This window comes from Peromyscus leucopus, chromosome 3 (assembly GCF_004664715.2).
Source record: "Peromyscus leucopus breed LL Stock chromosome 3, UCI_PerLeu_2.1, whole genome shotgun sequence".
NCBI classification, from domain to species: Eukaryota; Metazoa; Chordata; class Mammalia; order Rodentia; family Cricetidae; genus Peromyscus; species Peromyscus leucopus.
The window spans coordinates 105,230,123-105,252,348 of NC_051065.1; the positions used below are offsets into that span (position 1 = coordinate 105,230,123).

General features: G+C 53.7%; 1 protein-coding gene across 1 annotated transcript; it reads left to right on the forward strand.

The window, feature by feature from the left end:
• Positions 1-1,741: 1,741 nt before the first annotated feature.
• On the forward strand, positions 1,742-11,663 carry Tpra1 (transmembrane protein adipocyte associated 1). Its single transcript, XM_028854365.2, has 12 exons — positions 1,742-1,991; positions 5,414-5,535; positions 7,254-7,385; positions 7,502-7,634; positions 8,599-8,685; positions 8,820-8,892; positions 9,006-9,085; positions 9,483-9,593; positions 9,673-9,733; positions 9,882-9,984; positions 10,136-10,216; positions 11,073-11,663. Exons 3-12 carry the CDS (start codon positions 7,270-7,272, stop codon positions 11,335-11,337), a joined length of 1,110 nt encoding a protein of 369 aa, XP_028710198.1. The 5' UTR covers positions 1,742-1,991; positions 5,414-5,535; positions 7,254-7,269; the 3' UTR covers positions 11,338-11,663.
• Positions 11,664-22,226: the final 10,563 nt, after the last annotated feature.

Genomic DNA, 22,226 nt, shown 5'->3' on the forward strand with positions numbered 1-22,226 from the left:
AGGCATGTAGAGGGTCCCAGTGCCCCAACATGCTTTAGATTCTCAATGCCCCAGTGCAAGCCAGGAACACTACCTGGTAGATCCCCATTCATGGGACTTTCTGGATGCCACACTATCCTGTGTGCGGGGGAGACGGCCTCTGCAGCCAGAGGGAAAGAGGCATTTGGTGATGACCTCAGTTACTCCACAAATACCATAAAACCTCCTAGACACCTACAGGTGGAGCCCAAAATTCCAGAGTATGAAATGTAGAAAAACATACATACATTTTTTTTTTTCTGAGACACTGTCTTGTTATGTAGCCCTGGTGGGCCTCCAACTTGAGGCCATTTTCCTGTCTCAGCCTCTAGAGCACTGGGATTTCAGGCATGCAATCCCACCATACCCACCACACCCTGTTTGTCTAATGGGACTGATGGTTGGGGGGAGGGGGGCAACAGGCGCCGGAGAAAAGCCTCAGCAGTGAAGAGCATGTACTGCCTTTGCAGAAGCCCTGAGTTCAAGTCTTGTGGCCTTTCTCCTTGTAAGTATAGGGCAGTAGAGGTCAAGGAGGGTCTAGGACATGTATTCCTAAGCAGGGCACTGTATTCTCTAGGCAAGAATTTGAGAGCTTATGGTGGTTTTCTCTGCCCACTGTGGCTGTGACAACTTCTGATCTTGTAGCAGGCACAGCCAGCTTCACTGGCTGAGACCAAAATTGACGAGTGGACCTAATCTGGAAGTCCCAGGGAAGCTATGTCTAACACCAGTCACAAGGAAGTCCAGGCTCATTCCAGTCCCATTGTGCTGTCCTGGGCGATCCTGGGATCCTATAATCAACAGGTGCCTACACTGAGTCACCCCCTCAGGGTATTGCTCGGACACACTAGGGGCTGGGTCCTGGGCCACCGGATGCCTGAGAAGGGGCAAGCATGTCAATGTCATCACTTGAGGGAGAGACAGGAAGCTCTCGGCGAAGAGAGGATGTGAGAAGCCACGCCTGAGGATGCACGCAAAAGCCCAACGGGGGTGGGCGGGGCACAAGCTTGAATGTCTACCGGGAGGCTCCTGCGGCTGGCCTAAGTTGCACAAGATATGCAAGAGGTGGCCTGAAATGAGGCCAGGCCTCCAAGTTGCCCTGGGGGTGTCACACACCACTGAGGCGCCTGGGGGAGGCGACAGTCAGGGAAGGCGTCCCTCTGGAAGGCACCTGCCTACGCGTGAGTCCTGGTGTGTCCACTCCCTAACCCGACGGCTTTGGGCACATTCCTTAACCCCTTCAAGAAACGTCAAGTTCCTTCTGCAAAACACGACTGATAGCATCCAGCCTCCAGGGTGACTGGGACCGGCGGCCTGAAGCCCTGTAAAAGCCGGTCCCTTTGAAGTGGCCAAGTACACGGCGTCCGAGGAAGGGCCGCCCTCTCTTCTCTCCTCCCTGGTCCAGGTGACCAGAGGTCACTTTTGCGGGGCGCCGGTCCCCGAGGCTCCACCTTCGGAGAGGTGGGGCGAACCGGTCGGAGAACCAGAGCTGACCGCAGGAAGATGCGGGGGTAAAGGCGGAGCGTGCTCGGTGCGCTGTCCCGAAATGCTTTAGGGATGAGTGGTGCAGACATTCTTTTCCCAGGAGAAGTTCGCAGCAACTGCAAGCTTACTGCAGTCCCTTTAAGAGCTGGCCCCGGGAGGAATTTTATTGGCCTGTTCCACTCTGGGAGGGAGTCCGCTACGATTGGCTGCCGGAGGCCGGGGGCGGGGCCGAGTGCCACCAACAGGGGTCGTGACTGTTTTCGCAGCTTTGCCTAGACGAAAAACACCGAGCCTAGGCGCCTGCCCGTCGCCGCTGCCGGGGAAGGCCAGGGGAGTCCTCGGGTCCTGTGGGTGCCGCGCGCTGCCGGTGTCCGGTCACCCGCGACCGACCCGCGTAGAACCTCAGCCGCGGCTCTTGCGCGACGCTCCCCCGCTCTCGCTGCCTACCGGGGGTCGGAGTCCCGCGGCCTGCGCAGCCGGGCTCTCAGGTAAGCGCAGCCCGGTCCTCACCTCCTGCTGCGCCAAGCTAGCGGGGAGGCCCAGCCTCGCTCCTTCCTCGGGCTCGGGCCTACCGCCCCTTCCTGTCCCTGTGCCACTAGGGCTGCAGCCGCAGGACAGCCTTTGGGAAGTTTCCGGGGACCCTAGCGGTCAGGGCCGGACCCTGTATGGAGCTGGACACGGGCAGCTCCGGGTGCAGCCCGAGCTCAGCGGCATCCGGAAAGGACAGCCCGGGCTCTGCCTCTGCCTCTGCCTCCCTGGCCTGGCGGGAGGAAGGGGCAACTCCTCTCAGCTCCGTAAGGAGGAGGGGGCTGTGGAGTATGGGACCCTGATCCTCAATCCTTGTCCGGCTCGGTTGCGTTGGGCTGGAAATTTGTGCGCGTCATAGCATTTTGTTGAGCTGTGTGCGGGCTCTGTTCTAGGGGGTTGGGTCACGAGGCCTAGGACGGACAGACAGAAAGCAAGTAAATACACCTGCTGTCGGTGGAGGCCTAGTGCTGTAACCACACGGAAGAGCTGGGTGGCGGGGGAGAAATTGGGAGTTGAGGATCAGAAGTTCAAGACCTGCCTTGGCTACATGCTGAGTTGGAGGCTAGCCTGGGCCCCATGAGACCCTGTCCTTTAAAAAAAAATCATACTGGAAGAACACGCAGGTGGGCTAGAGATGCTAAAGTCCACTTGGGTGGGGGCGTAGCCAGAGAGTCAAATGATGAGCTCAAACTGGGGGAAGATAAGCAAGCACAAGGCCCTGAGGTAGGTGAGATAGAAGTTGTGGGTAGAGAAGGGGGAGGAGGATTGGCCGGAGGTAGGTCACCTGGATCATCCTTCTTCCTGGTGGCCACAGTGGCCCCTTAGGACGGAGTCTCTGCTCTATCACCGAGGCTGACAGGTTCAGAGAGGCACTGAACTTAGCCTCTGTTCTCTGGAGATTTCCCATGCTGCTTTGCTGCTAGATTTAGAGGCTCAGCAGCCTATGAGATAAGGGAGAGAAGCAAGGGTTTGGGGTTGCTTGCCCTGCTGCTCTCCCTCTGGGTAGGGGTCCCATATAAGAACTCAGAAGGTTTGTACAATCCCATTGCCGAGATGGGAAAGACAAGCTCTCTCAGCCTCTTGGTGTGTGTGTGTGTGTGTGTGTGTCAGTGTGTGTGTGTGTCAGTGTGTGTCAGAGTAGGTCCCACCTAAGGCCCAGCAGGCTAGCCACAGAGAGTGGGAGGAAGGAGAGGCCTGAGCCTGGCCTCTGGGGAATGCTCTGAGGTCAGAGCTGCCCTTTCAGGTTTACAGGTGGAAGAAACCGTGTCTCAGTTCCCTGGTCCCCAGAGGCCTGGGCTCCCCTCGTGATCCTCTGCTACTCTTTCAAGATGTCGCCGCCCTTCTTTGTCTCAGTCAGCCCTCTCTCCTTCCTCTTTTTCCTGGTGGGCCACCTTCTTTCACTTCTCTGTCACTGCGTGTGCCCAAAGCCAGGGGAGGAGAAGCCCTGGGTCCTAGGATAGGGGGCGGGGTCTGTGGGTCATGCCTGCCCTTCCGTCCTTTGATCGGGACCCTGATGGCGCTTGCCCAGTGTTCTTAGGAGGGAAGCGCAGGACCCCGAGCCTGTGCGCTGGACGTGTGTCCTCATGTGTTTGTCACCATCACTGCAGTTATTTTAGGAGCACAGTCATCATGGCAAACACAGAAGTGGGGTGCGGTTGACTGCTCCCCAGCCCCAGTGCTGCTGGAGCAGGGGTCTTTGGGGTCGGGAGTTTGGCCTGGCAGCTGCTGGGGCTCTGCCCACTCAGCAGTGTCCACTTGCTCAAGTCGAGATGCATCCCTTGAGCTACTACTAGGTGTAGAACTAGCCGGCTGTGGGGGGGGAATAGCGGGACTATGGGCAGCAGGTGGCTGTGGCCTCTGAGCACTGCGGCTCCCAGAGCTGGATTCCCAATCCTACAATGGAGTGACACAGGTGGCAGCTGACACCACTGGTCCTCCTTCCCTGCATGGTCATAGACCTGCTAAGGGGGCACCTGGTCCATGGGCAGACCCCCCACCCTCACCCGGCATTCATTCCTTCAGCCTGTAGGAAAGTCATTTATTGCCTGTGGCTACTGTAGACATTTCCATAGCTTGTCTTGTTTTGACTGTCACAACAACCCTGCTAGGTAGTTGTGATTGTCGCTGTGAAACTCGGGAGTGAAGTGACTCACCCAAGGTCACACAGCAGGCAGGAGGCAGGGCCAGGAATGCCGTTCTCGCTAGACTTGCCCATTCCATACCCTACATGCCTGGTGTCACCCTAGCTATTAGGCTGAGGCAGGAGAATCACAGGTCCAAAGCTGGGCAGTGTAGGGAGACCCTGTCTCGAAAGGAGGATGAGGGATGTCGGTCAGTGGTCCAGTGCTTGTCTACCATGGGTCCTATCTCCGGCAATGCAAAATAAAGAAACATCTGATATGTTTGGGAAACGGAGAGGCCAAACTCAAACACCCCGGAGGTGAAGGGGATTGGGGGGTTTTATGGCTGGGAAGGATGGGCGTCATGTGTCGCTGAATTCAGGGGTTACTAGGAATTCACAGGTTCTCTCTATGTCCTCTGTCTTTATTAGCTGTCTCTTTCTCTCCAGAGCTCTGGCCCAGAGTCACAGTTGGCCTGCTGATCTCAGCAGGGTAGGTTCTCAGTGGCCAGGGCACATGGACTTTCTGGTTGGCCAGGCTTGGATACATTTACATTTCCTGACGTTTGTGCTGTGTGGAGTTCACCACCTCTAAACCCCTGGACAGAGCAGGGGTGCTGAGCTCCCTCGGGAAAGTGGGGCCCTCTTGCTGACTGACCCCTATCCCGTTCTCTGACCTTTCCCATGCTAGACTGTTACAGTACCCACTTCCTGTCTCACCTTCCCGTAGGCCTGCCCACATGGAACGGGACCCTGTCCCCTCTTTGGAAAGATCCTTTTCAGTACTCCGAGAGTGAAATTACATTGCATGTAGGTGTGCTACTTACTCCTACTTACTCCATCTGATCCAGCCTGCCAAGTGTGTTCATCTTTCCAGCTGCCCCAGATGCCCAGCCTATTCTTTTTGGTCGTAAGACCAAGTCCAATTCTACCTCAGGGCTTTTGTGTTTGCTGTTCTCTCCAAGGAATGCTCTTTATCCAGAGTTTTCCAAGGCTAACTACTCAGCTGCATATCTAATATTGACTGAAGACCAACCTAAATCAACCTTCTTATGTTCTGTGGAATTCAGCCTTAGCTGTGAGGCAAGGCCATGATAACTAGAAAGGAGGCCGTTCTGTCTTGTCAGTCAGTCTGTGGGAGCAGCCTTGGCGTGCGTGGAGGAAGATGTTTATCTTCCTTGCTGGTTTTTGACTACAGTGCATGCTTCTGCCTAATGGTCTAACGTGGCTGTTCTCGTTTCTCCCATCACATCCGTATTCCAGCCAGCAGGAAGGAAGAAAGGCACGACCTGAAACTGGCGAGTCACACTCTGCTGGTGTCCACGCGGCCAGTCCTTCCTGCAAGGGAAGCTGGGGGAAGCAGACTGAAACCCAGGGTTCTGCTGGTAAGTGTGGATGCTGGGGACTTCCCTGTCCGTGCTGTGTTTCTGTCATCCTGTCCCACTTCGCTGTCTCCGGTGGAAGTTTGCTTTTTAAGTACAAGGGTTTGTGTCTGCTCTCCTCCCATCCCTGGGGGGATGACCTCAGGAGGGTAGACCTTGTCCTTGTCACATCTGAGCAACCCAGTGAGTTGCTGCATATGCCAGACACATGCCTGGTCAGATCTGCTGGGCAAGCAGAAGGGCACATGAGTGACGGATCGCTGCTCCGTTCACCTTTGCCGTGGTCAGGACTGGGAAGGAGCCAGCTTCTTTTGGGGGTGTGTCTACTGGGGACCAGGTACATACCTCCTTACTCTCCCCATCAGCAAGCTGGAGGTGTAACAAATCAGAGCCAGGGCCCGACCTGATTGGGGGACCTGAGCACACGGGGTTCCTGTCTTTTCAGCAGAGGAAGCACTAGAATGGAATGGCCCTGAAACTGAGACTGTCCCTGAGTCCCCTAAGCCCTGCCTCTTTCTGCTGCTGCTCAGGGATTCTGTAGTGAACCCACAGGGCTCCTTTTGCAGTACCTGGGACACTGAACAGGAGCTCCTGGCCGCTCCTGGCCGCTCCTGGCCGCTCCTGCCACAGATAGGTCACCAGGCCTCAACCTCTTCCTGTGAAAAGCTTTCAGCAGCTTTTCTGATAGTATACACGCTTGTGCGCCCACGCCTGGGTGGAGTGCCTGGGGCTTAGTGTGCCACCCTGGTCTGCAAAGTCCCAGTCATGTTTCTGTGTTGGTCACGGTGGCACTATTGAGTGTGGATCCACCCCACATCCCATTTGGGAGGCCTATTCATTTGGCCAGCAGTTCAGGCTCATTCTTTTTACTGCCATCTTGTGGTCAAATGCTAACATTGCTTCACCTGTGCACATCCCCTGCCTGACTGCTGGCTGTTTTGGGTAGAGGAGATTCCCTTCAGATCCCTGACCCTAATACTGCCACCCATGAGACCTGGGGCTCAGCTTGTCCTGCAGGAGGCCCTACTGCTATCCCCAGACAATCCTCTCACCACGATTCCTTGTTTAGGGTTTTCTGGCCACCATTAGTCCCCTCCCTCCAGGGCATTCTAGGGACCCCAGAGCCTCAGCTCTCTGGTCCTCCAGGCCGAATGCCACAAAAACACTGGCCTCTTGGCTACTCTGGCCTCTGGCTTCTCCTGGTAGCCTGGCCTTCTCAGACGACCCCCTTGGCCCTCTTTGGGCCACTGTTCCAGGCCCTGTACCTAGCGACCTCCTTGTGTTTCGTGGTGTCCTCTCCACCTGCATCTCCTCTCCTGAGGACCTTAGCGACCGTGTGGCTTCAGAGATCAGATGGTGGGCGGGTTTTGTAAGGTGGAGTTGGGAGTCATTCAGTCTTCCCAGTATAGTCCTGCTGGAGGTATTCTGTGTCACCATGGCCTCTCTAAGAGAATACTGTTCTCAGTGCCATTCCAGAGAGGACACCAAAGCACCAGGAGGCCAAGCAGCGGGGGCGGGATGCAGGCTGGAGGGACAATCTGGGCAGAGCCTGAAGAGAGGGACCAGGTCCTGTCCAGAGCGAGAGGCCCCTGAGCCTTCGGTCTCCTACCCGGAGAGTCCCACGTGTGGCCCGCACTTCACGCTGCCACTTTGGTTTTCCCTGGGAGCCTTAGACAGAGGGAGGAGGGCCCTGTGCCCTAACTACGTGGACTTGTCTCCAGGGCCACTGCCGGTGGAATGGCCAGCCTGCAGGAGGCCAACGGAAGCACAGCGTGGCCACCGCCCGCAGCATCCAATATCAGCGAGCCCCACCAATGCCTGCTGCTGCTGTATGAGGACATCGGCTCCTCCAGGTGGGGTTCCTGGCCCCACGGAGGGTTGGCTGTGGGTGGGTTGTCAGGGGATGTTATGGGCTGGGGGATCTGTGTACCTACCTCGCCAGTGAACCACCTTCTGTGCCCCTTGCCAGGGTCCGGTACTGGGACCTCCTGCTGCTCATTCCTAATGTGCTCTTCTTCATCTTCCTGCTCTGGAAGCTTCCCTTAGCTCGGGCCAAGATCCGTGTCACTTCCAGCCCTATTTTTATCACCTTCTACATCTTGGTGAGTTCCCTCCGCTCCGTGACAGAAAGCCCATCTCCGATTTAAGCACAAAGGGGAAATGAATGAATTGCTTCCATAATGAAAATGGCTTCAGGTATGGCTGGATCCAGGGGCTCTGCTTCTTGCTCTCTCCTGCACAGAGATGATGCCAAGGACAGCTGGGAACTCACCTGGCTTTTCCAGCTGCACTAGGGAGTCCCTCTTCCCTGGCTGCTAGGGGAGACCTAGTCTGTCCTTGAATTGGCCCACCTAGGAGCCCACATTCATGCCTGAGCCAATAACAGGCTAGCAAGGAAAGGGAAAGTTGAGACAGGCCAGCAGATTGTGCTAGTTAAGGGAGGCAGGTGATCCCTTTGGGAAAATGGGGAACTGATAGAGGCATAAATGATCGCTGGGTAAGGAAAAAGGTCCACAGCAGCCCTGTCCAGTCAAGCGTTCTACTTGTGTAGTGTCTTTGCAGCAGGTTTTCCTAAGGAGAGGGTCTGAAGTCTCAGCCCTTGGTGGGCCCTCTGTGTGCTGCTTTGGGGATATAGAGCGAGGTCGTACCTGAGGCAGAGGCTCTAAGGGTGACCTCCCTGGGTAATATCCCCCATTCCAGGGTGTGGGGTTCCTTTCTCCACATGGACAGGAGCCCGATTGTGGCTCTCTGGACCCTTCTGTGGTCAGGCTCTGAGTTTCCCACTAAAGATGGGTGGTGGGCATGCAAGGAGACATGGCTGTCACTTGCCTAAGGTCATAGAGCAGGGAAGCAGCAGGGCTAGGTCTGAGCCCCAACTGCCTGGTTCTCTAATCACAGGGAGCTGATGGGGCTTTGGATGGGCAGCAGTGGAGTCCTGTGCTGGAACGTGCCTTCTTGTGTCCCACTCGGACCCACCCTGTCCCTTCCCTTGTCCTTCTTGAGTAGACCCTGCAGAAGGGAGGCATTGTTGATTCTGACACCACACTCTCTTCTCTTGCTCTGCAGGTGTTTGTGGTGGCCCTGGTAGGCATTGCCAGGGCTGTGGTTTCTATGACTGTCAGTGCCTCTGATGCTGCGATAGTTGCTGACAAGGTGCAGGGGGCGGGGAGGCCAGCCTGGTGGAGGTTGTGATGTGTCCTCTCTACCCTGATCCTGTTGGAGAGACTTGGGGACGTCTGGGTGGGTGGAGCTCACCTCCAGCTGACCCTGTGCCTTTCTGTGCCCAGATCCTATGGGAGATCACCCGCTTCTTCCTGCTAGCCATTGAGCTGAGTGTGATCATCCTGGGCCTTGCCTTTGGTAAGCATACTGCAGGGCTGTGCTCCAACCTGGGCTGGCTCTCCCTACCCTTCCTGCGGTTGTCCAGAGATGGCTCTTAGGAGGAGGGGCTGACTCACCCCTGTGCCTTGCAGGTCACCTAGAGAGCAAGTCCAGCATCAAGCGGGTGCTGGCTATCACCACAGTTCTGTCCCTGGCCTACTCAGTCACTCAGGTACGTGGTGGTGGTGGTGGTGTCAAGGGTCATGTTTCCGAACTGTAAGTGTTCCCAAAGAGTCACATGGACTAGGCAGGGCCAACTTCCCCTGGACACAGACTGTAGGTGAGCCTAGGAAAGGCTAAGAAATAAATGTGTGAGGGCTAGTGCCTAGCCAGGCACCCTGAGAGTATATGCTATGGGCCTTTTTTAGGCTGTATAAGACTGTACCTTGAAGGGCTTTGTCCACAAGGGATTCATCCAGGGTCTGAACTGCCCCTGGAGTTAGGTGCGTGGGCATGGCTGGGGTTTAGGCTGGGGCAGGGCCTGGCATGCAGAGTGCCCTGGGCTCTGCAAGGGAAAACCAAGAGAGGCTTCAGTGGTAGAACTGACCTGACCTCCTTGCCTTCTCCAGGGGACTCTAGAGATCCTGTACCCTGACTCCCATCTTTCGGCTGAGGATTTCAACATCTATGGCCACGGTGGCCGCCAGTTCTGGCTGGTCAGCTCTTGCTTCTTCTTCCTGGTGAGGTCTGGCGTGCTCCCTGGGGGCAGGTGAAGGAGCCTGGCCTGGCCCGGCCTCCCTGTCACCCCTGTCTCTGCAGGTCTACTCACTGGTGGTAATTCTCCCCAAGACCCCCCTGAAGGAGCGCGTATCCCTGCCCTGTGAGTACCTGCAGGAGCAGGGGCAGGAGGGCACTGGCCTGCTCCCAGCCTTGCAGTTGGGGATCCCTGGGGAGGGGAAGAACCCCAAGGTTTATACCTGGGCCCTGCGGGTAGGGTGGTTCAGAAGCTCATGGCCCTTGCCCCACAGCACGGAAGAGTTTCTACGTGTATGCAGGCATCCTGGCCACACTCAACTTGCTGCAGGGGTTGGGGAGTGCTCTGCTGTGTGCTGACATCATTGAGGGGCTCTGGTAAGAGGGTGTCCACCATGGGAGTGGGCTAGGGGTGGGGTGGGGTGGCTGCCACTGTGGCAGAAGGGGTCCCCACTCCCTTGGGCACGGCATCGTGATGGTCAGGGCAGGACCACAGGCCCTGGCCATGCTGACCTGCTCCCTACCACAGCTGTGTGGATGCCACTACCTTCCTGTACTTCAGCTTCTTTGCACCGCTCATCTATGTGGCCTTCCTCCGCGGCTTCTTTGGGTGAGTTAACAGCCAGACCTCTGCACTCTCATGTGGCTGTAGCCTGCAGCTACTGTGTGTGTGCGTGGCCAGGGAGGTGGGTGCACAGAGGGCACTGGGTGGCACACTTCAGCATCTGTGTAGATGGCTGTCTCTGTGTCTGTGTAGCAAGCACAGACAGGTGCAGCCCCCCCTCCCCCAAGAGGTAGGGATGCAGTTCAGCAGTGCTGTTCTGTTACCTGTTTTGTCAACAAGCACCTGCAGTGAGCTAGATCCTGCTGTACCCCCCAAAGACACCAGGAGAGTAAAGCAGGTGTGAGCGCACTCAGGGAGCATGCGCCCCAGTTGGAAGGAGGATGTGCTGTGTGCCCAGGTGCATGTGGGGAACATCAGAGGCTAGGATACAAAGGCAGGGACTGGCTCCCTCCCAGGCCTGATGTGGCCGAGTGCAGGCAGGGGTTTGCTCTCCTGTCAGGCTGGGGGGTGGGGGTGGACATGGACCATCTCTGGGGAGGCCTACAGCGCCTAAGAGCTGAGGCTGGATTGGGCTGCTGCCTGCTGCTCTTGGAGCCTCTTCTAGCTATCCCAGTGATGGTGACCAGGTTCAGGAGCGGTAGTCATGTGCTGCAGGCATGGGGGGGTCACACTTGGCCAGGGTTGGTGAAGGCTAGGTTCTAGTTGATTGTCACCCATGGGGGCTGACACACCCATGGGTAGAGGGGTGTAGAAACTCTTGCCCCATCTCTCAGGCGTGGGTGGGGCCAGCTTCAAAGCTTGGTGGGCTCAAGGGTTCCTGCAGGTTCCTGCAGACGAGCTAGGGCTCTGTCTGGCCTCTGCTCCTCCTGACTGCAGTGGCCCCTCTGCATTTTCTCACCAGCTCAGAGCCCAAGATCCTTTTCTCCTACAAATGCCAAGTGGATGAGACTGAAGAGCCAGACATGCACCTGCCACACCCCTACGCAGTGGCCCGGCGTGAGGGCGTAGAGTCTGCAGGGCCTGCGGGGGTCTCGGCAGCCAGCTACTCCAGCACGCAGTTCGACTCTGCTGGAGTGGCCTACTTAGATGACATCGCCTCCATGCCCTGCCACACGGGCAGCATAAACAGCACGGACAGCGAGCGCTGGAAAGCCATCAATGCCTGAGTGGGCACCTAGGCATCAGGGAGGCCCTGAAGACAGATGGGCTCCCAGGTGGAGCAGAGTGCAGTCGAGGAACTCATGTGGATCGTAGCCCTGGGCAGGTGTACCTGCACCCCGGGATACAGGCTTCCTCCTGTCCTCCACCCCCAGTTCCCCCTTGTTACCTGTGCTCCAGCTTGGGACCCCTGCCTTCCCAGCACTACATTCCTGCTGGGGTCCTGCCTGCCTATCCCCTGTCCCCTCCCCATAGCTCTCAGCCTCTTCAGCCATAAGGCTACAGTGTGTATATTTTCTTGATCTATTTTTTAATAAAAGCAAAAAGAGTAGTAGATGTGGCCTGGTGCCTTTTAGCAGCAGGACTTTATAGGTGGCAGGGAGGCCCCTACCAGGGGATGTCCCCAGAACTGGCTGCCAGGGCAGGGTAAGGGGCAGGTCACTGTGGCGTGTTGGAGGGGAGGAGACCACTCTGGAAAGAAGAGAGTTCTGGGGAGCTGAGGTCTCCCTACCATGTTCAGCCCGGTAGGTGGAGCCTGTGGTCCCCACCACCCTGGGCTCCTCAAGCTGTCATCTTGGGCCTCCCCTCCTCAGTTATGTCGTCTGTAAAGTAGGGACAGAGAGACACATCTGACCCTGTGTGCCACTAGTCACCTGCCACAGAAACTGATTCTAAGTCTCCGGAACAGGGCATTGATTGATAGTGACTGAGAGTCTAATGTAACTGACAAGGACAGGTGGAAGAAATGCTGGGCTAGAATGATGGCCCAGCAGTTAAGAGCACTGCTTGCTCCTGCAGAGGATTTGGATTTGATTCCCAGTACCTCTATGGTGACTCAAAACCATCTATCACTCCAGTCCCTGGGGATCTGTCCTCTTCTGACATCTTCGGGCACCAGGCACACATATGGTGCACAGAAATCCTTGTTAAAAAAAAAACAAAAAAACACCCATATACATAAAAACAAAATTTCAAGAAAGTGCTGGAACTATAGGATATTCTGCAAGGCATGGTGTGGAAAGAGGACTCAATGTGGTTGGTGACCTCCAACTGTCCCTGAGCAGGAAGAGCCTGCCAAGTTCATAGGCAAGCCAAATGGTCAGAGTCAAGAGGCGACCTCAGCTCGGCTGGGTCCCCACCTGCCCCAGGGGCTTGCCCTCAGGCCAGGAGGGTGCCAAGGGGACAGCCCCCAACATCGTGTTGTCATGTGATAACGCTTTCATGTAGACTTCTTGGGACCCAGGCCCAGAAGGACAATGTTGGCCTGAGCACTGCAGACGACCAGGTATGGTCAGTAAGCTTCAGTCCTGGTGGTGAGGGGACAGACCACAATGCTGCCAGCATCTCTGGGAGCTTCTTCCAAGTGATACACTTGGAAGTGTGCCTTAGGGCTTACATGGGAGCCCAGTGGCTTACATGGGAGCCCAGTGGCTTACATGGGAGCCCAGTGGCTTACATGGGAGCCCAGTGGCTTACATGGGAGCCTGGTCTGAGGGTACTAATAGCTTGCTCTTGCTGAAATGATAGCTTTTGGAACCACTTAGGAGGATTGGGTAGTCAGATCCAGAGCTGGGTGGGTGGGTTCACATCTCTGCTGTGTGTGTGTGTGTGTGTGTGTGTGTGTGTGTGTGTGTGTGTGTGGTGGGGAGGAGTAGGCTGTGATATCACAGTAGCAAACTTTGCTTGTCAGCTGTCACTGAGCAAGCTGTTAGAGTACAGAGGGAACCACCACACAGCTGAGGCACATGCCAACTTAAAAAACAAGATTTCTTTTATTTATGTGACTGTGTGTATGTCTGTGTGGGTATATGCTGGGTGGGTGTCTGGGGTGTGGGTGTGGGTGTTCACAGAGACCAGAGGAAACCCTGGATTCTTTGGAGCTGGAGTTACAGGGCATTATGCACAACTCAAAATGGGTAACTCCGATGGGGTGGCTGGTTTTGGTTTGTTTGTTTGTTTGTTTCTCAAGACAGGGTTTCTCTGTGTCGCCCTGGCTGTCCTGGAACTCGCTCTGTAGACCAAGCTGGCCTCAAACTCAAAGAGATCTGCCTGCCTCTGCCTCCCAAGTACTGGGATAAAAGGCACGCACCACCGTACCGGGTTGTGGTAGCTGGTTTTATGCTAACTTGATGTAAACTAAAGTCATCTGAGAGGAGGGAACCTCAATTGAGAAAATGTCTCCTTAATATCAGGCTGTAGGTCAGTGGTTCTCAACCTTCCTAACGCTTCGACTCTTTAATAAAGTTCCTCATGCTGTTCTGACCCCAACCATAAAATCATTTTTGTTGCTACTTCATAACTGTAATTTTACTACTGTTATGAATCGCAATGTAAATAGCTGTGTTTTCCAGTGATCTTAGGCAACCCCTGGGAAAGGGTCATTTGACCCCTTTGGGGGTCATGACCCACAGGTTGAGAACCACCGCTGTAGGGCATTTTTCTTAATTAGTGGTTGATGTGAGGGGGTCCAGCCCATTGTGGGTGAAAATGCTCCTGAGCTGATGGTGCTGGGTTCTATAAAACAGCAGGCTGAGCAAGCCATGAGGAGCAAGCCAGTAAGCAGCACTCTTCCATGGCTTCTGCATCAGCTCCTGCCTCCAGCTTCCTGCTCTGTTTAAGTTCCTGCCTTGACTTCCTTGGATAATGAACTGGGATATGGAAGTATAGGAAAAACAAACGCTTTCCTTCTGGTCGTGGTGTTCCATCACAGCACTAGAAGAACTAAGACATCAGCCCTCTGTAAGAGTAGTCTGTGCTCCATCTCTCCAGCTCTTTTGTTTTATAAATAAGTACAGATACTATTTACACATGGAAAAGCAAAACAAAGCAAGGCACAAACTTCTTGCAGGTTGCCGTGTGGCAGGAGGTAACCTTCCCCCTCTGACCCTGAGTTTATCTCCACACACAGGGCAGGGGCCAGGTACCCCCAATCGGGTGTGGAGCTAGCCTGCCAACAGTGCTTACCAGGAAGCTGCTACCATTTCACCTTTTTTACCATAAAAGCTTGCAGCTGCCCATGCCCCGGCACAGTGGGTCTTGGTGGTCTTTCCAGGCAGGTGGGAGAAGGGCTCCTCCTAAGGAGTTAGGAGCCCGCGGGTGAGTGCTCACTCATGACCAGCAAGCACTCTGGATAGACTTGATGTTTCCACAATGAACAGTACAACTCCAAATCCTTATAAATTGGCCTGTGGGGATTTACGCAAGAACAGTTGCTAGAATTCACAGTTAAATTAGTTTTAATCAGTCTTCTGCAGGGACTATGTTATCCTCCCAGATGTGGTCTTATTTTTCTTCCCTACTGTAATAGAAGCCTTGATTTTCTTTCTTTGGTAGGGAGGGGGCGTAGAGGATGCACAACTGCCCCTAACTGAAGCCTGTTGAAGCCTATGCTTTCTAGCCTCCCCTGAGTGATGTGGGGGCCCAGCAGCCCAGTTTTGGTCAGTGGGATGGAATGGGCAAACAACATTCTGAAAGAGAGGGACTGGACTCTTTCCAGCTCATGGAGATGTCCTTGTAATGACTGTAGTAACAGTAGCCATCTTGAACCATAGGTTAACTTGGGGACCGGAAGCCTCTCATGCAACAAGATAGAGGGCTGATATCCCTGACACTGCCACGTGTCTGCCGTGGCCTTGGAATTCAGCTTTCCGATGGCTTTTGGAAGGAGCAAGATAAATGGCTATCTTGTTTAAACACATTGGGCTCTTCCCTCACATTTGAACCTAATCTTAGCCAGCACACCAGGCCGCCAGTCACACGCTGTGCTCGCCTTGTCTCTCTGAAGAGCCTGCCTTGGGCAAAGACTGTCAGCCAAACAGGCAGCCTGACTGTGGCGTATGCCAGCACCTACTGCTTTGAACTCTCTGTGGATGGAATCTCCAGGCCAACTGCAGCTGCTCGCTGCCAAAGCACTCAGGCTCCTGAAGGCTTTGGCCACTGTTTGAAGCCCTTTGTGTGAGAGTGTTTAACCATCACAGGGAACTCTGGCAGCCATTTTCATCCAGACCAGAGGGAAGGCAGCAGAAGGCCTGTGATTGGTGCAAAAATGCTCCTCATTTGCATGAGGGACTGCGATGACTGGGGACACAGTGGTCCCTGATTTGTATGTTGTGAATAAAGTCCTTTATGAACGGGAAGGGCTGGGCTGTGGTTGGTGCAGACACCCTTGCCACACACACACACACACACACACACACACACACACACACACACCTTTGAAGGCTGCCACTCTTTCAGTGTGGTGACCACCCTATGCTGCCCCCTGGTGTCATTACAAGAGGAGCTTCAGTATCAGCTCTGAAGGTAGCTGAGGACTTCTGGAGAGCCGAGGAGACAAGATGGCAGAGGGGTGGTGGTGGTGGAGAGCTGAGGCTGAAGGAAGATAGAGGCTGTGAGAAACTACAAGTCATGTCATTGGAGGAGTTCCCAGTCTTTTTTTAAGAAAAGATTTATGTATGTATGTATGTATGTATGTATGTATGTATGTATGTATGTATTTATGTAAGTAAGTATGTATGTATGTATGTATTATGCTTACAGTGTTCTGCCTGAGTGCATGCCTGTGCGCCGCAAGAGGGCACCAGATCTCATTACAGATGGTTGTGAGCCACCACCAGGTGGTTGCAGGAACTGAACCAGGGCCTCTGGAAGATCAGGCAGTGCTCTTCTGAGCCATCTCTCCAGCCCCTCTACAATTCTTAAGAACTGGGGATCCCCATCCCACAGGCCTGGAGCTGAACACTAGTTGATACTGTGTGCCGAGGGTCCCAGCACTGTAAGCATAAGAGCTGTAACACTAGTAACTGAAGGATTAAAGGCATGTGCCATCATGACTGGCCTTATTTATTTTATACACACACACACACACACACACACACACATATATATATGTATATATATCCTGAGGCAGGGTTTCTCTGTGTAGTTTTGGAGCCTGTCCTGGATCTCACTCAGTATACCAGGCTGGCCTCGAACTCACAGAGATCCACCTGGCTCTGCCTCCCGAGTGCTGGAATTAAAGGCATGCGCCACCACCGCCCGGCTACTTATTTTTAAAGATATATTTATTTTTATTATATGCGTATGAGTGTTTGCCACTAGTGTGCAGTACCTGTGGAGGCCAGAAGAGGGTGTTGGGTCCCCTGGAACTGAAGTTATAGACTGTTGTGAGTCACCATGAGGGTGCTGGGAGCTGAATCCCTGTCCACTGCAAGAGCAGCCCGTGCGCTTAACCACTGAACCATTTCTTCAGCCATTTATTTATTTGTTTGTTTGTTTGTTTAATCACTTGTTTATTGACATGGTCTCCTATAGCCCAGACTGGTTTAGGATTCATTATACAGTGGAGGATGACCTTGAACTTCTGATCCTCCTACCTCTACTTCTCCAAGTGCTAGGATTACAGGTATGAACCACCAAGCCCATTTTATTCAGTGCTTGGAATGGAAGCCAGGGCTTCATGGCCATTAGACAGGCACTATAACAACTGAACTGTATCCCTGGCCCAATATGCACACCTAAGCAGACAGCAGGTGGTTGATTCTCAGTCCCCACCTGCTACTTCCTCCAGTGTGGCTTTGACAGGGACCCTGTTCTCCGTCTCTCAGACTGATTGAGCCAGGGGTAGGGTGGAATGGGTGGAGGGGGTGGGGCCCCGCAAGGGAGTGGCTGCAGAGGGTAGCTTCCCTGTTCAGGAACTCTGTGGTCCATTCCTAAGCAGCTTTGTCCCAGGTGATGGGGGAGCTGCTGTGTCCTGAGGCTAGGGCCTGGCCTGGCTGCTAGAGCATGCCTAGTGTTTGGTTTCTCATATCACTTGACACTGAGGTCTCAGCTGCATACTGTAGCCTGCTGTGAGGCGTGTGCAGAGCCCCTGCAGTCAGATCTCCTTAGGTGGCCTCTCAGCACAGAATCAGTTCCCTCTGGCTAGGACCTGAGGGTCTTCCAGAGAGGGCAACTTGAATAGAGCTGGAAGACACAAAGCCACCCCAAGGAGATGGGTCTCCAACTACAGGGATGCAAGCTCACACTTTATAGCTCCCACAGACCCGGGACTCCCAGATAGTCAGGGTGGTAGCTCATGGGCCACCACTGCAAAGGGGCCTTCTGGAAATTTCCTGTGATTCCTTCTTCTCTGGTTTCAAAGGCTGGTCCTGGTCCTTATTAATAGGGTATGTTGTAGGCCTGAACAATGCCTTTAAAAATAATCAGCTTTCAGAATTTCAACAGTCCCTTTCCACATATTCTGATTTTCTGCATCCCCTCAAAATCAAATTCACAGAATGTGACACCCCAGACTGGGGTACTCTATCCCCACCCCAATCCTCAAGGCTCTCTGCACCTGTCCAGGGCCAGTCCTGCAGCTCTTGTACATGTGTAAAACTTTAAATGTCACATGTGGCATTGGGGTGACTTGGGCACCACAGGCAGCTGCTGACAGGTGCCGTGTGCACAAGGTTGCTTGGTGACTTAGAGGACAAGCAACCTCAACCTGCCCACCCAGTCTTCAGGGACACAGCCCTCAGCCTGTCCAGCCATGGAGTGTCTCAGAAGGACGTCACGAGTACAAAGAAAGAAGCTTCTGGTATTTGGCAGACTTGGGGCCTTGGTGCTGAAGGCTCAGGAATAGGCCCACAGATCCCAGAGGCCACAAATTCAAAGAACGAAAAGACCTATGGCTTCAGCCTCAGCGGGCAGAGGGCTGTAGCTGCAGGTACTTAGGCTGGAGGTTCACTGCTCTGTTCTGAAAGTCCAGCATTCATGAACTCAGCTCTAAGCAGCATCTCATGGTGATACCAAATGACATCTGTGTGAGCCTCTGGGATCAGGACCCTCAGCTTCCAAGCTGCTACTGTAACAGCTCTCAAGCATAGGGCATCCAGACTCACAGACCCTAGTAATGGCCTTGATTCTAAAGGCCTTTGGCTCTTGAGGCAGGGGGATGCCCTAGTGTGGAAGTCTTCCAGTGACCAGAAACAGTTTCTCTTCTCTGTTTCCATCAGCCTTGGTGCTCTGCCTTCTGCCAACTATCTGGTATCTCTGCTTCTGCCAGCACTTGCTCCTGTGAGGTGAGGGGCAATCATGGCTGGTAGAGAACCCATAGCCAAAAGTGGGGGTTGCAGGGCTCCCCGCGCCAATCAGGGTAGAGTCCTTCACGCTGGCCACCAGAGGAAATGCTCCCCCTCTGATCTGGGTGGAAATGGCTACAAGTTCTCCTCAGTTTACCCGAGGGTGGTGGTGCCCAGGAAGGCTGGTTCAGACCGTTTGAAGGATTGGCTTGGTGCTTAACGGTCAGTAGCTGCAGTCACAGGGTGGCTCCTTCAGGCCTCTGCAGAGGACTCAAAGCCCAGGCTGCCCAAGAGTTGCAGCTGACTGACATTCCTCTGCTCAAGGCAGAAGCCAAAGGGGGTGTGGGGACCTGTTGATGTTGTTAACCATTCATCGAAAACGTTCAATGCATGGTTCCAGCAAAGGCTCAGGGAAGGTGCCACCCAGCTAATAATCCGAGCAGCCTCCAACGGTGTCTTTGTTCCTTACTCCTGAAACTGTACTCCAGCCTTTCCTGCACTGCAGAGCTGACTTCCGTTATGGAAGACTGACCATAACGGAACCCTTGCCCCGACTCCCCCGAGGAATTCTGCCCGTGGGAGGTGGTGGTAGCTTTGTGCTTGCTGGGCAAACTCTCTGCTGAACTACATTCCCAGCTCCAAGAAAGCCTTTTCTCGATAGAGTCTGCTCAGGGCTTCCACCTCGCCTTGCTGACGTCCAGCTAGCAAGGTGAAGTCACTACATGCTCAGGGAGGTGTATGCAATCAACTCAGGGAACCTGGGTAGAGACATCACCAGCTTAACCAGCTGCATCCCTGCCTAGGGGATGATGGGCACACATCCCTCAGGCCCAGCCAATCAAAGTCTCCAGCCACGGTGCTTCTGGAAATTCTTCAGAATGTAAAGTGTTTGCTGAATAATTTTGCTTCTTGCAAGAGGAAGCCATCCAGGGGCACAGCAGAGTCCAGCCAGGGCTGGGCACAGGCGGGGCACAGGGGCCAATCAGCCTCCGAACACCTGGATCCACCTGTGCCTGAGTAGGGAGCAGCTGGGATGTTTAGGCCCAAGGTCCAATGCAGCTGCTTTTTAGCAGAAACCAGTTAGAGTCGGGCTCTTACCACTTGAACCTGGAGGGCCCAGCTGAGGTGAAAGAGGGGGAGAAGCAGAGGGATGCCGGCTCCACCTGACAAGACATGGACACTGACGCAGTTTTGAAGGTGAGCAAGGGGTGGAAATGGGGTGGGGTGGGGGCGGGGCAGGAGGGCAAACCCAGGTCAGTGCTGATTTAAATGAGGCAAGACCCTGGGAGTCTTAGCTTGGATAAGGCAACTAACAACATCTCAGCATTTGCTAATTATTTCCATCCGTGCAAATGGCAGTGATCCTCTTAAGACTTGACAAAGAGATTTCAGAAAACAGCAGATGCCAAATTAGATGTTATTAGCAGGGCAAGAAATGATCATACGAGATGTCTCAACAATCACACGCTTCGGAGGACGAGACTGAAGGCATCTTAAAGGTTCTGTGCAAATCACCCTTCCAGCAAGATGTAGCTATTCCAGCAGAAACGAGAACAGGCTCCAGGCTTCACATTGTTCTCCACACTGAAGGGGAAGATATATATATATATATATATATATATATATATATATATATATATATATATATATATATATATATATCCCTGCTTGATCAGACCCGTTTAGTGACTCTGAGTGTGGCTGCTTTTGCAGCTGTAGCGAAGTGGGGACTTTTTTCTTTCTTATCTTGGTGTGGGTTCTTCAGGAACAAGAAGAAAGGCTCAGAATTTTCAAGGCTAAATGCTGAAATGCCATTATTTGGCACCAAGAGGAAGATTTTTTTTTTTTTAAAGACGAGGGTAAGAGGCTCCAAAGCATGGGGACTGTGACTCTGGGCTGCAGCCCACCCCCCACTGGGGGAGGGAGAGATTCAGACACAGCTGCCCTCGGGGGGCCTCCCTTGGGCCCTCCCTTCTCCAGGCTCACCTTTCACACTGAGTGGACTTGGATGAAAGAGGAGACTTCTGGCCAAAGTCCTCTGCCGGGCCTGGAACTGGTAGGGAGACTCCTTCAAAACCCTGAAGTTTTTTCTCTTTCTAGATGAGGAATCTTCAAGACCCCCATTTTCTCAGCCTAGCTTTGAATAAAATAACAGAGCGGGGAGGCTACCTGATGTCAGTCCAGGACCCCGCCCCCAGGAGAGAACCCGCTGCTCTGTCTGTCAGGTGAGCTCACACCTGCTCCAGCCTTTGACTCATGACTAACAACTTTAATGTAGCCACAGGCTACAGGATGGGAAGAACTTAGGGCCTCACCATTTGGCCACACTGTGAATGAAGCAATTTCCCTCACCAATTTGTGTTTCCGAATTTCTTTTAACATACGGGAGAAGTGAGAGGCAGCTCTCGGGGCCAAACTGCACAATGACAGGTTCATTATAGAGGAGTGGTTCTCAACCTGTGGGTCACGACCCATTTGGGGGGTAGAAACGACCCTTTCGTGGGGTGGCATATCAGATATCCTGCACATCAGATATTTATAATATGATTCATAACAGTAGCAAAATTACAGTTATGAAGTAACAATGGAATAACTTTATGGTTGGGGTCACCACAACGTGAGGAATTGTGTTAAGGGGTGGCAGCGTAAGGAAGGTTGAGAGCCACTGCCCTAGACAAAGGCCACCCTGCTCCTGCTCTCCCATCAGCTGGACTTCTATGTGTATGAGCAGCAAGAACCCAATTTGAGCAGGCTTGAGGTAAACCAGAGGCCTGCAGATGTCCAAAAAACCTAGCTGTGCCCCGTCCGGACACAGGTGGAGCCAGATGCTTGCAGGCTGACTGGCTCGTGTGCTGAGTTCCTGTCAGCTCTGCTGTGCCTGGGAAGGCTTCCTCCATGGAGATGCTAAGGGGGAAGAAGTGAGGTGGAGCATGTGCCGTTTGCATCTTCAGTGAGCAAACATATACTTGGGAGGTGATGGTCCAGCCTGGGCGAGGGATGCTAGAGGGATGCATGGCTGTGAGAAGACACCAGCTGGACCACACTGACTTCAGTCAAGAAGAGAGCCTGAGGTCCAGGCTGGCATAGGGGCCCCATGATGTCATTCATGACCTAAGCCCCTCTGCGTTCTGCCCTGCTGTCCCAAGCTCTACTTTTCTTGCACAGAATGGTGGCTCCAACGGTCTAATCCTACAGAGTGTCCACATGCTACCACAATCACCCTGTGTGCACGAGAAGGGTGACTCATACCTTACTTTTGCCTTGGTGGCTGAAAGTGGCTGAAAGAGTCACTTCTCTATGATGGCAGCTGGGCATGTCTGACTTCCTTTGGGGGACTGCTATTCTACATAAGTGAATAAGAAAGAAAAGAGATGGCTATTAGGCAGGCATCTGGCATCTGGCTGTCGGGACTGAACATGGTAACAAATGGGCTCAGTGGCTGGTGTGGCTCGCTCCATTCCTACCTGGAGTTCAACACTTTCCCATTGTCACTGGGTCCTGAAGCAGTTATTTTAGGAATGAAGCATCATGGGTACATTGAAAAGCCCCTGTGTCTGTCCCTTCTTTCCCAGTCTGACCTCCCAGCAGGAAACTGAAACTTTGCCTTCTCATGTGGTGTGTGTGTGTGTGTGTGTGTGTGTGTGTGTGTGTGTGCAAACAACATGCCATCTCTGTCGTGTCTGCTTTGAAGTGTACCAAACTGGTTTGTTCTGAATCACCTCCCACAACTTGCTGGCTCATTTCACTTTGATTTAGGGACTGGTGCTAACACTCAAGATGCCTGTGTGCCACTGTTACAGAAATGGCATCATTTATTTGTCAATTCTCCTGTC